The sequence below is a fragment of the Carassius auratus genome, chromosome 9 (genome assembly GCF_003368295.1).
Source record: "Carassius auratus strain Wakin chromosome 9, ASM336829v1, whole genome shotgun sequence".
Lineage (NCBI taxonomy): Eukaryota > Metazoa > Chordata > Actinopteri > Cypriniformes > Cyprinidae > Carassius > Carassius auratus.
The window spans coordinates 20,533,491-20,550,483 of record NC_039251.1 but is presented as its reverse complement, the minus strand read 5'-3'; the positions used below and the strand labels follow the sequence as shown (position 1 = coordinate 20,550,483).

Here is a 16,993-nt window from a genome sequence, read left to right as displayed (position 1 = left end):
TGGTGTTACTAAACCATCACTTTTCTATTGGTCATCCACTACCATGACAATAAATAGTTTCTGAAAGAAATTAGTTTTTGTATCCCACAAGGATGCACTTAAGTGATCAGTTTCCACAAGAATATTAAGCAGCACAATTGTTTTTAACATTGATAGTAAGTGAAAATAAGTTTTTTTTTTTTTTTTGCACCGATTCAGCATATTAGAATGATTTCTGAAGAATCATGTGACATTGAAGACTGGAGACATGAATAATTTAAATTTTAAAATATATAGAATTATTTTGAATTGTAATAATCAACAGTATTACTGTATTTTTTCCCCCGCTTTCATTTTTTGATCAAATAAATGCAGCCTTAGTGAGCATAAGAGGCTTCTTTCAAAAACATTTAAAAATCTTGCCAACCCCAAACTTTGAATGGTAGTCTACTTCAATTTGATCCCTTTTTAAAGTGATCTGCTGTTGATCTTTACTTGGTGAATGATTTTGAAGGATTGACCTGAGCTATATTTTCTTGACTTTCATTTCTTCCCCTCCGCATCTTATTTTCTGCTTTTGCTTTGTTCCACAGTGGAACCGTCTCTCTCTATCCTTCTCTTACTCACTCAGCCACACAGACACAGTCCATGAATCCTGCTCTCATCTCAGTTTCACATACTGCCGTCACACTTCTTGTGACTTCTTGCGTGATAGACTGACACGTCTTGCATTCACCGTGACTTCCCCTCTGTTCTGTTTTCTCAGAGCCAGTTCAAGTTTGTGTGTGAGGCCATACTGAGGGTTTACGAGGAGGGCCTGGTGATACCGCTCAAGTCCACGCTGTACGAATCCAACTAATGCAATGCCAGCTTTCCCGAAAATGATGCTGAAATTCACTGACAGGATGTTCTCCACATGATGATGTTACACCTCCGTGACAGAGTGATGGAGAAGTATCTCGAGCCAGGAACACAGGACATAAACCAAGCACTGCTGCACTTTACGCTGGCAAAGAGACTATATGCCAGGCTTCAATGATGAGAGAGAGAAATGACAAAGAAATCTAACAAAGGTGAATTAGGTACTTGTTGGGACTTTGAGTGTTCAGGGTTTTAACAAATATATATGTTAATAATGAATATAGTAGAGATTGCTGGTGCCATATGTGTGTAAGGGCAGGCCCGTGAATGAATGAGTGTTTTTATATGTGGTCACCTATTATTTGGAAACATACAACACCCACAAAACAATTCACATCCAGGCCTGTGCTGAATTTGTATTTTTATTAGTAATATTTATTGTTTTAGTTTCAATATTGAGCCCAGCTCCTTCAACATAAGTAACTACTTAAGTTTTTGTTGCAACAAAGATCTTTTATTTTTTCCTGTTTGCTTTGGTCTCACTTTTTGGCCCAGGATGAAAATCATTTTTATTTATTTTTCTGTCAAACTAAAAAGCTGTCAACAAGGACTTTTAAAGCACTTTGCGTTGCAGCGGTGATGCAAAATATCGCTTTGGACTCTCACACAGAAGGAATACTAAAATGGAAATGTTGTGATTATTTACTCACCCTCGTGTCTTTCCAAACCCATATGATGTTCTCTCGCCAGTGGAGTGCAAAATGAGATGTTTTGAAAAATGTTCGTGCTGCTCATTTCCATACAGTGAAAGCCTACAAGATAAAATTACAGAAAATTCAATAATATTCCAAGTTTTCTGAAGCAGGAAAAGAATGTAACTTATTAATTACTAATATATATATATATTTCCAGTTAGTATTACATCAATCTGACAGAATTAGTTGCTGTAGAATAATAAATTCCGGGCCACCAGCCCATAGAATTCAACATACAGAAGATTCCTTTAAAATTAGATCGATTCATTTTTATTTATTCCTTTTTTATATATACTCCTCTGCTGTTTAATCATAAGAGAACTGTCATTTATAAATTTTATCTGTCCCAAGGCAAACATTCCCTGAAAGGATAAACTTGCCATTTAAAATCAGATGTTAAGGTTCAGTTGAAGGGTTTAGTATTCCCTCTAGGTCAGGGGTAACCAATCCTGCTCCTGGCGATCGACTGTCCTGCAAAGTTCAGCTCCAATCCTAATCAAACACACCTGAAGCAATTAATTAAGGTCTTCAGGATCACTTAAAAATGAAAGGCAGGTGTGTTTGATTAGGGTTGGAGCTAAACTTTGCAGGACAGTCGATCGCCAGGATCAGGGTTGGTTACCCCCGCTCTAGGTGATGTAACAGCTGCATCAGTGTTTTTTGTGTTGTTGTTAAATCTGAATGTTACACACCACAATGTGTCAAATGCAGTACCATGTCAGGGGATCAAATCGGAGTTTGTTTATTTTTGACCTGTTTATTTCTTGTAGCAGACTGCACATGCAGAATATCCTGCTAACATTAGCAAGTGTGTCCAGTGTGTGTGTTGCTGTGTTATTACTGTATGTTTCTGATGTCTATATGTGTAAGTGTGTTTTATAGTACTGTTGGTGTGAATGTGAGAGCCCAATTCACATGTTTAGGTTTGATCTAGGCCTGGTTCAACACATTAGAGCTGGCGTCTGGTTCAGGCTGTTCGATTTGATTTAGTTTATTTAACTGAGCCCTAGTTTTATGAACAGTCTTTGTTTAGAAGCCATCAAATAAACATTGATAATCACTCAAATTGAATGTTTGTCCCATTGCCCAGTTTCACAGATCATCTCTAGTTGAATGCAGAGTTGAATCCATGTCTATGGTACTATCTACATTTACAGTCAATCATGTGATGTGTCTTTGTGGTCATAATTGCTGGAGAACCTTGGTTTTAGGACCAAATAATTCCATTCTGTGCTGAACAGGTTACAGGTTTTACCAAAAAAACATTTAAAACAGGAACATGGCATGGAATTTGGGAGAAACCACACACCTCCTGCCTGGTGGGACAGCACTTTTTCAATAAAGAGTACAATTGTAGACTGGAGTTAACATTTTATTTGCTGCAAATAACAGGAAGGTCAAGTTGTGCCACTTGTCCATTTTTATGAAAATATTATAAAGTGTACATACAATGTTGTATATTAAAAAGAAAATGTTTAAAATAAAAGGTGTGTGATCTGGGTCGTTTTTGCATATATTCATATCTTCTGAAAGTTTTGTCAGGATAGTTCCTGAAGCTGCAGCAGTTTGACGCAGAGTAAACCAGTGGGTGGTGCTGTTGGGAAAATAAAACATACAGAGCACCTGTAAGCACCTGGCTCTTTGAGGGTTGTTACTCCTGGCTAGAAAATAAGGATCTTTTGCTGGCCCAGATGAACCAGCGGTTCAGATTTACCATAGCCTCTATATTTTTAGCAACTATAATATTTTTATATTCCACATTGAAATATATATTATTTATATTACTTATTTAAATTGTTTTCTTAAAATAAAAATATTACAGTTAGAATATTTTTAAGCTTCAGATTATACATTTTCAATCCATTTTATGAAATCATATGATTTTTAACCATTGCTTCCAAGACAATGAAAATGCTATAATAATTCAGCATATATAATAAAATGATATATGACAGATAATGGTGAATGGTGATTAATTTCTCATAACACTACTTGAGTAATTAGACATGTATATCATCAGTAATCATTCACTACCATGGTGTTACCATCTTATTACCACTACAGAACCAGTTTGGAAGATACAGGGGATATGCAGTTCTAGTACAAAAAGTTCCAAAATCATCTCATAAATGTTATTTGTTGTGTATTAAACTGGATTGGGAAGTTAAATTAGATTATTTGGGATGTATTATTTTGTTTAAAGTTTTTTTCAGTAACTGATTTACAGCTTCCTAACATGTCACACAATAGCTGACTGTAGTCTCTTAAAATATAATAAATGTACTTTTAATAAAGTTGTAATGTAACTAAATGTTAAAAAGTATTGAGGCAAATTTTACTCCTCACTGGCCCTTTAAATGTAAATCCAGTTTTAGGGATTTACGTGACGTCATTTCCTGAGGGAAAACAGCTACCCCGCAATCTTTCGGACCGGGAGAGTATCAGTTACACTTACCTTCACAAACATAAGGTGGATGGGCCACACTGCGGCGTAGAAGATGGATATTTCAAAACACAAAGCTGTTCAATGATAACGGCTGAGGCTAGAGGACTTTTTCACGGGCGGAATATCAATTAATGTGCGGTACGTATCGCTTTTGTCTGTGGTCTGAGGATCAACAAGTGGATTCGCGCCGCTTGCACGCGCATCCCGGAGCTGGGCGCGATAGATATCGGAACCGTAGTTACAACCCTATTGTAACTTCTAGCTATTTGTGTTATTAAATATAGTCAACATTTTTAGGTCTTTTCTCCGTTAAATGTAAATTATTCGCTTCTTTTCTTCTTGAGCAAACAGGTGTCAGTGGAGTTCAGTCAGGTCAGCGCGTGATGATCGCGAGACACTCGCTACAATGTTGCTCTAAACCCTGACAGCAGCGTTAAACGGTTGACGTTTTGTCAACCGATATGTCTATTATTAATATTCACCACAGTAAAATTAAAATTGGGGAAAGTGAAGGTAGCTTTTTTAGTTAACTGTAGTTGTGTCTAGCGGCTCTAAATATCATACGTTATCTGTCATACATACCACAGTTTGTTTTATGGAAATTATAGTTGTCTTGACGTAACCTTTGTGTTTTGCCTAACTGTGGTCTTAATACAGATGCTTCGGTTAAGTTATGGTTACTGTACATGCTGCACAATAAGGTGCCATCTATTCAACAATTGTCTTATTCTAGATTCCACAGTTAAAATGTGGTTATAAGTAAGAAAGAACCATAGTGAGTTGTAAGTTGTAACTGAGATTGTTTCTTTATTCCAGACTGGACAAACAACTCTAACTGAACATGCTGAGCTTCCTTCGCCGGACTCTTGGCCGGCGGTCCATCCGCAAACACGCTGAGAAAACTCGACTCCGGGAAGCCCAGCGAGCCACTACACACATCCCTGCTGCTGGAGATGCCAAGTCCATCATCACCTGCCGAGTGTCTTTGTTAGATGGCACAGACGTCAGTGTCGAATTGCCGGTGAGTTGACTAATACATGTGTTTGGTTGACTATGGTTTTCACAAACCAGTCTGTTTGGCCAGTTCCTGCCATTATTTTGTTGTGATACACTCTTGGTTTATTGCATTGTGCAATTCAAGAAGAACACTTAAGCAATTTGAAAGGTGACCTTTTATTAAAGTTTAAGGTTGAATCTTAGGCATTAGTTTTCCATCTCTTCTCTGGTACAAACTTGCCTACTGAGTCATGTTGATACTCCAGTATGACAGAGAAAATGCTCTCCATTGTTCACTGCTGTTTGAGGCTATTTCCTTATTACATAATCCTGGGTGAAATGTACAGTGAAACTAGACATCTCTAGTGGTGTCTTTTAACTTGACAAATATGAGAAGTCTTTACTTTCAACTTTGTAATTTGAATTACCTTGACTTGAACTGATGAGATTAGAAATTCTTTCAAAGAAGTTCTGTCCTCCTAACTCACGAGCCAAGCACCTACATACAATTATTTGTGCCAAATCCTGATGCTGTGTTTACTGTTATGCTTTTGATTTTAATGTAAACACTGGCTTTGCATGTTAAATGAGAAACGGTGCAATCAGGCTGGCCTTTTTTCTAAAGCCTCTAAATATTTTTTTAAAAGCTGATAAACCTGTTATACACAATATACTACATGCCTTCTGAACCTACTTGATGGTTCATACTATTTTAGAAAGTAATAAGCATTTTATTAAGTAAACAGAAGAACTAAAGAACTTATTAAAGCCCCTATTATGCCATTTCCAATATTGCCTTCCATGCACTTTGTAATGTAGCTGTACGTGAATGTAAATGATCTGCAAAGTTGTAGCGCTGAAAGTGCACGATAAATAAAGATCTTGTATCCAAAAATAAAGAATCCACTCTGTACAGCTCAAATGAGTCGTTAGTAATTCAAATCCCACTTCATCTATGTTCTACATTGGCTGGGTGCAGACAACTTGACCCAGCCCATAAATATGTTATTCTAATGATGACTGCTTCTCTAATTTCTGGGAGTTCAATTTCATAAAACGCTTGCTCTTGAAAGTTGGATCAGTATCCTGTTTATTTGGACAGTCTGCTCCACTGAATCACAACCTGTAAGTATGATCAATAATAGGTGTTTATATTTTGTATAAAGCATTCAAATATCTATTGAAACAGGCGTATCGTTCTGACACCACTGTACACCATAGACCAATCACAACAGAGTAGGCCGTCTGACCAGTCAGAGCAGAGCAGGCTCACAGAAAAGAGGGATTTAGAGAGACTGAATCTTTAAACTGCTTATTTGAGAATCGCTGGAAAATTGAGGTGATATTAAATACATATTTTGAGAAAAATATCTTCATCCCTCTTCATTTTGCACATAAACTGACAGTCACCACTTATAAGCTACTACTAAATATTGTAGAAACATAATTTTCTGTAAAGTTGCTTTGTAATGATTTGTATTGTAAAAATTGCTATACAAATAAACGTGTGATAAACTAATAAACATGTGATACTATTGTAGTAGACTCCCAAAACAATATTAGGAACCTTAAAAATGGCATAATAGGGGCACATCATTTCATGATGAACATTTACTGGACTAGAGCAACTCATGCTACTTCATTATCCATACATAATTTTCTACAAAGTAGTCATTAGCATGTGTGTATCAAGAAAAATCAAGGAAATGTAAGTAGTCTGATATAGTATAAACATCTCAATTAGAGTATCAGCTCCATATTGCATTTTTTTTTTTCGTTTTCTTTTTTTTTTTTTTTTTTGAATGACATGTTTTTTTTTTTCTCAAGTCCATATTCTCACTATATAGGGTGACCACCTGGTTTTTGCACTGTTGCAGGTCAGCAAGCAATATTAACTTCTTATTAGAATATGTAAATAATGATTTCTGTTAAATTGAAAACCTATTTTCAGTGATACTGGGTGATAATATGCTTTAAATCACAAGTAATCTTCATAAAATGCTAGTTGTGATTTTAAATGTTAGTAGTGAATAGAAATTTCCTTAAGCGTTGATGGTGCTTTATTAGACTAGAGAAAGATTAAATGTGTTTTTACCTAATGCAGATCGGTTTAAAAGTTATGGTTATTTATGTTATTACTTGAGATTTGACCCTTACTTGTAAAACTGTACGATGACTCAAGGTGTGCCCTCAAGCGCAGGTCTCAGAGATCTGACCCAGATGCTTGTCATTCTGTTTACTGATTAGCTGTAATACCATCATCCCTCTTGTAGCATGTGGTCATTGGACTGTGTGGACAGTGATTGACTTGATCCCTCAGATTCTTTATGTGTCTGTTTATGCTGTTGTTGAGCCTTTGTCAGGAATTTCCTTGACCTCCACCTCAATGTTTGATGTATGACTGAGTGTGTTGTTGAACTTATGAGTGTTTTGCATTTCTCCTCTTCATTCCTAACTAAAGTTTCCCGCATTTCCACTGCTGATGTATTATTCTAAATGTTGATGTATGTTTTAGTGTTGTTTTTGTTAAAGTGCACATTTATATGCTATCTGTACTATATAGGCTACTGTATAACAAATTTAGCCGGTTTCTTTTGAATTTCATCTGCTGTCATTTCGAATGCATTGTGTCAACATTAATGACCTATATTTTAAAATAACCATAGTGATCATTAACCTGCACAGTCTACTTTTCTGCATCAATGGTTCTCAGACTTTTTGACTCCAAGGCCTGGCTTTCACCAAAACAATATTTAAAGGTTAAGTTAAATTAAGAAAATAAACAAGGTAACCGTGTAATGCAAGCAAGCTGCTGACAAACAAACAGGGCAGGTTTATGCAAGAAGCACAGCTTTTCCAAATGTAAACATCTAATATGAAGAAATAAAAATAGTGAATTATATATATATATATATATATATATATATATATATATATATATATATATATATATATATATATATATATATATATATATATATATTTTTTTTTTTTATTTATTTATTACAACTTTTTTTCACAAATTCTGTGTGTATTTTATAGGAAACAAATTAACATGCAGAACATGAGGATTCTTATTTAAATAGTATTTTGCATTTTAATATTAGTCTATATCACAGTCAACAAGTTTTCTTACCTGTTTTTTTATTTATTCATCAAAACTAAGACAAATTCCATGAAATACCGCATTATTCAGTAAATTCAATTTTTATGACTGGATCCTGTGATTCCATCCATGTTTCCAGCATCGCGGAAATCATAGGGCATTACTAATGTAGCAAAGAGTATGATAAGCTTATTCTGAAAGTAAAATATGGGGACATTGTTGTTTATTTACTTAAGCATGGAGTCTTTTCAAGTAGGTGAAAACGTAGTGTTAACTCACCATTCAAAAGACTCAAGCCCCCAGAGCACTGCTGTCTGTTGGACTGCAGAAAGATACTAACTTTTCAGTCTGTTACGTTACTGACTGTACTGACAAACTGTGCTGATTTAGGAAATGTGATGTGACCGATGTGATAAACATGGCACGGCTGGTATAAACACAATTATTCACTGCCACGATCAGCTCTGGTGTGCCGCAGACTCATGCAGTGATGCACAGATCAGCTCTAACATCTGCTTAAAAATCAACCATGCATTTATCATATTAGCACTGCAAAACTAAGAATTAGAATCAGTGTAATGTGATGACATCAGGTGTGGGAGGGTGGCTGGCAGGAAATTTGAAGCAGAATCGGGTAAAGTTCCCGCATCTCTACAGTACAGTGTCCTGGGTCGTCAGTAGCAAACAGTGGATTACAAAGTAATTACACCATTTAATTTTCTTTTTTTAATCCGTGCCATATTCGCCGATACGATATATCTGTGACGGGCTCATATCGGCAAAACTATATATTGGTCAGGCTCTAGTCTGAATAATGTGTATCTCTCAGTTCCTAGTAAAGGTAAGAGTGGATAATGAACCAGGTAAGAGTGAGAGAAATGAGCTGCTGTCATCTGTGATTTTTATCTCTTGTATGTATTTGTATCTAAACTTCATAGTTTTTTTTTTTACTTATTAATGACGATTAACTGCAAAGAAAACTGTGTACCAATGATTACATGGAATACATTCACATTTGAGGTTAGATTTTTATTAAAGGTTTAAATATTTGTTTTGAGGCATCAATTTTAGGCTCTTGTTATGTGGTTTTGGATCGATCTGTTTGTGTTACATTATTATTTAATTGTTTGGAATCTTATTAATACAGTCTGGAAAGTCTAATAGAAAGCAGTTTCCTGAGGGCATTGGGTTATGTTCCTCTGGTTTGATAAAGATCAGTGTGGTCTCTGGGCTGGTCACTGTAGATTACTAATGGCCTGTTTGAGGCTTGGCAAGGAATGCAAGTGGGATTCACATGCCATAGTAGTTTACTCTAAGATCTTAATCTGCCTTTATTTTTCCCTTGTTCTTATTGTAGATAGCAGGCACTTTTTGTTGTTGTTTGAAATATTTCCTCTGATGTGTGGAATGATGAGAATAAACTGAACTAGTGGTGACTGATAAATTAGAGGATGAGTTCCCAACTGCATATCCAAGAGTAAACAACCCCACCAAAGACTTCAGATGAGCAGATGTCAGTCTACATCACAACTTAATTAAAAGAAAAAATGGAAATGAATTCAACCTAAACCTAAAGGAGGTTTTTGGCAGCATATTAATTAATCACTACGCTTTTAAAAAACATTGCAGAAACTGAACTAACTTCAGTTTCTTATGTTGTTGTTTTTAAGGACAGAACTTTTTTTCTCTCTCTCTGGTTTCCTATTTATACAATTTAAGCACCAAAGTGCAGAAAACCAACCATGGCACGTCTCTAGAGGCAGCATACTCATTGATTAGTACTATGTATTTGGAAAAGAGACATGCATATCTTAACAGTTCACAAGCTGCACAAACATGCAATGACCATATGGTGCATCTCCAAGGAAAAGCTTTTCAGACAGTCACCCCGGATACCCATAAATACTGAGTCGCTGTTTCCCTGGCCAGTGTGGAGGTGGAGGATTCCAGTTCAATTAATTTCCTGGCTTGACAAACTTGCGGAGTGAAGCCAAGCCTAAACAAGAAGGCTCAAGATCACAAATGATGAAAAGTGCACATTAGGGCTGGGTTAACCTGTTTGTTTTGGTCGGCTAGTATAGGATTTTATGAAGCTGTAGCATTTTATCAGAAGTGCTTTTAGAAGAAGAATATATGGCCATGTTGACACAGCAACATAATATGATTGTCAGTCCTGTGTTTGAGTCCTTGTTATGGTTATGTTCACATCTCTCTAGTTTGAGGGAGTGACAACTGCATTCTACAACCAAATTCACAGACATACATTTTCTGGACTCACAACCGCATTCTCCGAAAACCCATGCTGTGTGAAAGGAACCAAACTAGTATTCTGTCATGTCATACAGAGAGCTGCTCTGCTGCATAAACATGTTGGCTTGCCGTCCACTGCACATTCATACAGATAGTATGAGAGATGCTACTGTAAGTTGCTGTGTGTACAGGAGACATTTCAAGACTCACACCTCTAAGTAAATACGGTTGTTAATCACAAAATCCGACAGTGTGAATGTAGCCTTTATGTGCAACTTCTCAGATTTTCTTTTTAGAGTTTTACCATGCTGACAGTGTGCTATAATAAAAACATTGATCTGATCTTTGAAGTGTCAGTACTTTAAAGGGGATAAATCTAGAAACTGAAACATATCAGCATAGTAAAAAAACTTACAACTTACAACTTACAACTTGTAAGGACAATATCACCCACACTGACATCAGAGCACTGCATTTGGTAAGTTTTTTTAGATTATCTGTGCAAACAACCCACTGACTTCTCTTTTGTTATTCTGAAATAATAAGATATATTAACTTATTATATCTACTGAGATAGTGTGGTGGACGTGGGTTCAGAACAAGCAATTAAACCAAGTGTTACTTTCTTTCCTACTTGCTGTAAGCACACTGAGGAATGTAACTGCGCCTCCAAAGGCTGAATGTTGGCCTAGCAGCCTGGAAAACCTCAGCTGAACAATGTGAGTCCTGAGCCTGGGGTTCACTCAAGCACACAATGGACTCTTTGTCTGCATTCTTGCAGCTCGCTGGGATGCTTTGTACACTATGCCAACTCACTGGGGCCTGCATGAGCATCCGGTGCTGTTCGCCTGGGCTATGGCTAAACCAGCCTCCCCAACTCTGAGTGCAGCAGTCGGGTGAGACACCTGTGTCAGCGCTCTTCGTTTCATACATGGAGATGCTAGCATGGTTTTACCCGTCCATAAACTGCTACTTTGAGTACTAAACAGAGTATGTAGATAAGGTATGCTAAAGATAAGAGTTTGTTTGTCTTGGATTTTCTGAAAACTAGAAATTGAAACTTATAACTCGCTTCGATTTACTCCAGACAGTCCATGAAATGGCCCCTTTCTTAATCGCCTCTAGTTTTAACATTTATCACTCACTTAATTCCAAACTTGTGAAATGTTTGACTATTCCTGTTTGAAATCAGATACCGTTGAAGGCAAGTGGTTAAGCTGGTGAGACTTTTTCAGACAAAGTCAGAAGAGTTCCTCCTGTGCTTTGGACTCAAAAATCCCACCTGGATGTAGGGATTTTTTTACAATAATGAGACTTTATGTCCCCCTAGATGGATGGAGTGTTTATGTAAACACACACACATATTAAACTGATTTTAAAGATCTGAAGGTTTTGCTTTAGATGTTTGGAACAGAGACATGGTTTTAGTCAAAGCTAGATTGGCCTGCTTGGCCAAGACCTTATCCACTGACCTGCTGTGTCAGTACTATTGCATGCCAGTACATGTAGTTCCAGTACACGTACTTAGTTATAAACAAGACTGAAGTTTGTGTAATATTACATACTTGATATCAGTTTAAAAGCTACACATGCAAGGCACAGGACTGTTAGGATTTAAATCATGTTCTCTCTTTCTCTCTCTCTCCAGAAAAAAGCCAAAGGTGCAGAGCTGTTTGAACAGATCATGTATCACCTGGACGTTGTCGAGAAGGATTACTTTGGCCTGCGCTTCATGGATTCAGCCCAAGTCCCGGTAAGAGCAAAAGGATTTCTAGATGGTGTGTGCAAGATGTGCTTTGACATGTCAGCTGATTCGATCTGATTGATGGGCCTACTATGTTTAAATAGTCAAATAATTTAACACTTGCTCTCCTCCAGTGTGAATGGTTTGCATCATGATTAAACCAGAACACTTCTGTCATAATATGCAATGAACATACATTGCAGAAAGCTTTGTGGAAACATATTTTCCAAAGCTACATGCAAATAAGGAGTACTACAGCATTTCACAGAGTAAATTTGCAGGGGAGTTGGGTAGAGGTGGGGGGTGGGGTTACTAAAATGTATGCAGGCAGTGACTGGTAGCCAGTTAAGTGAGTCAAAGAGAGTTGTAACATGCATTGCACTCTCGATCTGATGTTGTATGCCAATCCTCTGGGTGGTCTTCGTGATGTGATATGAGTCAAACACAACTCCCAGAATTCCTGTCTGTTTGGATGCTGTTTTTATTGCGATGCCTATCTTAATTGTTCTAGTTTTGGTGAATTTCCAGCTTGCATTGTAGATGCATTGTTACTGCACAGTCAGTAAAAATCGGGAGCTTTTCCTCAATCACATCTTCACACATTTTCTGATGATTTTCCAGTAGCAACCATCATTTAATAATTTCTGTTCAACTTATTAAAATCAACTTCAGTACGCACATTCTGATAAACTTTATTTATTGACAGCTATTTACCTTTATATTATGTTGATAAAATATTGAATCTGCAAAGAGCAGCAGACAGAGCTCAGAAAAGTGCAGAGTCTTATGTGAAAGAGGGAGGGAAGAGCGTGTGAGGAATGTGTGGGAGAAATCGAGACACTCTATTCTTCCATCAGCATGAGTGCCTCCACTCCCTCCCTCCCTCCACATTGTTCATGCATCACCCCATTAGAGCGGCCCAGCTCAATAGATGGGACAGAATTTTCTAGTGTTTCCAAACCGGAGAATTAAAACGCTTTTTGCCCACCAGGCAAAGTGACTGAAGAATTACCATTTTACCTTTTTTTTTTTTTTTTTTTTTACCAGACATGTTGTTAAATGCAATAATGTCTTGAATAAAAAGTTTGTTTAATATTTTATGTAGAAAACTTAAGGTTCTCCACATTCTCAAACATGTGACATGTTTCATATTCTTACATTTGCAGCACTGGCTTGATGTCACCAAAAGCATCAAAAAGCAAGTCAAAAGTGAGTAAAATGCTGTTCTTACTACTGAACTCAGTTCATGGTAGATGGTGTTTTGGACATGTTTGATAAGATGAGCAACTTTAAGGCCTAATACAATGAACTTAAGCATTCCTTCATACATAATTAACCGTGACACTCTGTTCTAAACCTTGTGGGCTGCTTTGCATTGTGTTATCTAGGTAGGCAGCTCACAAGTCTGGGGAACAGAGCAACATTTTCCTTCATGCTCACAGAAATAGCTGTTTGTATAAGGTTAAAGCTTTACTATGTCTGTGAAGGGCTGTTAATGATTTTCATGAAACTCATTTACATGAGTTTCATCACTTGCATGACGTTCTTTCTAAAATTCCATTTCTGTTCTGCAATCTTTAGCACCAATTATTTTTTACTCCACAAGCTGTACACTTGTGCACTATAAACTTAATTTTTAGTAAGGCATTTTGCATTGTTGACTAAATCTGTTATGTTCTCATACTTTTGGCTTGTTTTAGTTGGACCACCGTATTGCCTCCATATGAGAGTAAAGTTCTACTCCTCAGAGCCCAACAACTTACACGAGGAGCTAACAAGGTACATCCTGTTTATACTAGGGTTGGGCTGATAGACTATGCTATTGTCCATCGTTGATGGCTGATAGACAACATTGTGATAACCCAACTCCCCCCCCTCCCGAATGCACGACTGCTTTTTAGTTTGAGGATCTACAAATCATTTGCCATCGTCCTCAGTCATCTCTCCTTTCACAGTGTCTACAGCGGACTCAAAGGTTGTTGTGTAGTGCCGTCACATCAGCTAAAGACTGTCCACACTAGACACGACAAATTGACTGTTGAAAATCATTAGAATTTTGTGCAAGCGCGTCATAAATAGAATGCAGCATCAGTTTACTGTGAGGCATTTGTGGTGTCATGTCGTGCTGCATTCAGTGTAGACAGCATCACTGATTATACTGAGTTCTATTGACTGATCTATATATAATGAAACTGTATCATAGATTTTGTCGCACCGCTCTCATCCGGTGTAGACATGGTGTTTGGAATTGTTAGTTGTTTTCCCTTATAAGGATTCACGCTTTGGGCACACCTCACCCTTTCCCCACCAAACCCATTCTCACTGTAGACATCATCCAACCCTAGCTTATACCATTACAAATTTACTAATATTCAAGCAACTGTTGCACTCACTGCTTTCATCTTCATTATCTCTTGTAGATACCTTTTTGTACTACAGCTAAAACAGGATATTCTCAGTGGCAAGTAAGTGAAGTTATTTTTAATCGTCTTGAATGATAAAAATGAATGACATTTGTCTGCTTATTATTTAAATGTTGGCTTACATGAAATTAAATGTGTTTTTGACGAATGCGTTGTCTACATTGATGCAACTTAAATCGTAAACATCCAATTGCCCTAAAAAAGCTGTTTGGATGTATTGTTGCAGAAACCTTCTATATCAGACGCAATTTGTGAATGTCTCACTGCAATGAAAAAAAAAACGTGTTTTATAAACCTTACATTTCTGATGACTTTATCCAAATACATTGTGATCACCTTGGTTCCAGGTTAGAGTGCCCATTCGACACAGCAGTGGAGTTGGCTGCATATGCTTTACAAGGTGAGTGATAGAACTGTATGTTTTTTTAAATCAAATCAAAATATGTGACTTAAAATTTCAAAAGATGGGTGTTGGTACTTTTTTTTTTTTTGCATAAAGCTTCCTGTACTTGCCAGAAATACATGTATTTGTTTAAAAATACAGTAAAACAATAATGTTTTGAAATATGAAAGCATAATGTAAGTGTATTATATGATGTTTGTTATGGCCAAGCTGAATTTTCAATAGCCATTAATTCTGCCATCTTGGAGAATATCCACTGGATGTATGCTGTTCTGTGTCAGCTGCATTGCGCCGGATCTGTTTTCTACGTCGTTGTGATTTGATCTGAATGGAAACAGTGTCGGCATGTCACAGCTGACATTGTTGAATAAAATTGTGTTTTTATGCACAAAAAGTATTTTCATAGCTTTGTATAACAAATAAATGGCATCTCATTTGTGTGGGTCTGAAAGAAAGGCTCCTAATCCCCCTATCCCTACTGTGCTTTGAACTTCTAAATAAAAGCACAGCACTCTGCTTTAATTTATAAACTTTTTTAATGCTGTTTTGGAAACAGTCATGTGATCAAGTTTTGAGGGTCATTTCCTGCTGGGGAACAACTTGAACAGAGTTGTAACATTATGACAAAAGGCGCAACCACAATAATTTTCTAAAGCGGAACTGGTACAGTTCAGGCCATGATGGAGCATTCTGTCATTTTTATACCAAAAAAATTCAGTTGATTTCTGCCTCTTTTTTTTTTTTTTTTTTTTTTTTTACCTGTGGAACCTTTATCTTTCAGCTGAATTGGGTGATTGTGACCCTGCTGAGCACGGACTTGACCTGGTGTCAGAATTCCGCTTCATCCCAAACCAGACGGAAGATATGGAAGCATCCATCTACAACATGTGGAAGGAGTGCAGGTATAAATAAGGGAGTTCATACCATAAAACGCACCTCTTATCCACACATGGTGACTCCTTTTTAAGTAAGCGTTTAGAGAGGTAATCTAAATGTAAAGCAGGTGAATGAATGTCAATGTGTGGGTCATCACCTCTGACTCTTCCTGGATCTCTCCTGTCTATTCAGCCAAAGCTCTTCTGTTGACACTTAACAATTTGTATGTGATTTATGACCCATCACTGTAGCCTCGACAAGTTGTAATCTACAGCAGATGTGCAGCAGCTTGGGATGTTTCAATTTCTTTAAATGTTTCTTTACCCTGTTCTATGCTGATGTCGCAGGGGCCAGACGCCAGCACAAGCTGAGATAAACTACCTAAATAAGGCCAAATGGCTGGAGATGTATGGAGTGGACATGCATATGGTCAAGGTATGCATTTGAAACATGCAAGAGTTTGTTAAAATCAGGAACTTGAGGGGGACTCTCTTCAATCCGGATATATCCAGAAACTTATCTGTTCTTTATGTTGTCGTCTCCTCCAGGCACGAGACGGAAATGAATACAGCCTAGGTCTGACCCCCACCGGAGTGCTTGTGTTTGAGGGGGAAACTAAGATTGGCCTGTTTTTCTGGTAAGTGCTCCCTCCCCAGCTCTTGATGACTCAAGCGTGTCGTTTCTACATCCCTACAAGTTACAAAAATGAAGAAGCTACAATACATTTTTGTAATCGTTGAATGGGTTTAAGTAAAATATTCTGAGATACATTATTTATGCATCCGTTTGTTCTGAATGGATCTACTAAAGCAGTAATCCCCAAGAAGTCAAGGTTTACATTGAATTCATGACAGCTAAGGGGCATTGTTAATGTTGTTTAATTTTGCTAAAGAAAAACCCTTAGCTTTTATAAATGCACTGTAAACCATTGCTTCAATATAAAATGGTTATTCCATAGATGTAACAATGTTTCACAAAATAAAGCAAAGCAATAAAATGTAATGATATTAAAAAAAACATTCTTTGTCAAACAGTGTAGTTCCTCAGAAATGGTTGTGGTTGCAAAAATGTGGTTGCCGAGCAACAACTTTGAATGCGGCTTAACCAATCAGAATCATGGACTGGAACTGTCCATTTCATAAAGTGTGCATTTT

The 16,993-nt window shown here is 37.1% G+C and overlaps 2 protein-coding genes across 3 annotated transcripts in view; both read left to right on the top strand.

Annotated features, from left to right (window-relative positions):
- Positions 1 to 3,081, top strand: part of LOC113108682 (tyrosine-protein phosphatase non-receptor type 4-like) — a 36,735-nt gene extending 33,654 nt beyond the window's left edge. For both annotated transcript variants that reach the window (XM_026271956.1, XM_026271957.1), the window contains exon 26: positions 746 to 3,081. In XM_026271956.1, coding sequence (XP_026127741.1) covers positions 746 to 838 — 93 coding nt within the window. In that variant the 3' untranslated portion in view covers positions 839 to 3,081. The remainder of the gene's footprint in view (positions 1 to 745) is intronic.
- Positions 3,082 to 3,981: 900 nt separating this feature from the next.
- The window catches only part of LOC113108680 (band 4.1-like protein 5), a 33,936-nt gene continuing 20,924 nt past the window's right edge, over positions 3,982 to 16,993 (top strand). The window contains 10 exon segments of the mRNA XM_026271955.1: positions 3,982 to 4,179; positions 4,858 to 5,062; positions 12,042 to 12,146; positions 13,304 to 13,346; positions 13,838 to 13,916; positions 14,558 to 14,602; positions 14,908 to 14,960; positions 15,745 to 15,865; positions 16,187 to 16,274; positions 16,388 to 16,476. Of these exon segments, the coding sequence (XP_026127740.1) occupies positions 4,883 to 5,062; positions 12,042 to 12,146; positions 13,304 to 13,346; positions 13,838 to 13,916; positions 14,558 to 14,602; positions 14,908 to 14,960; positions 15,745 to 15,865; positions 16,187 to 16,274; positions 16,388 to 16,476 (803 nt within the window). The 5' untranslated portion in view covers positions 3,982 to 4,179; positions 4,858 to 4,882.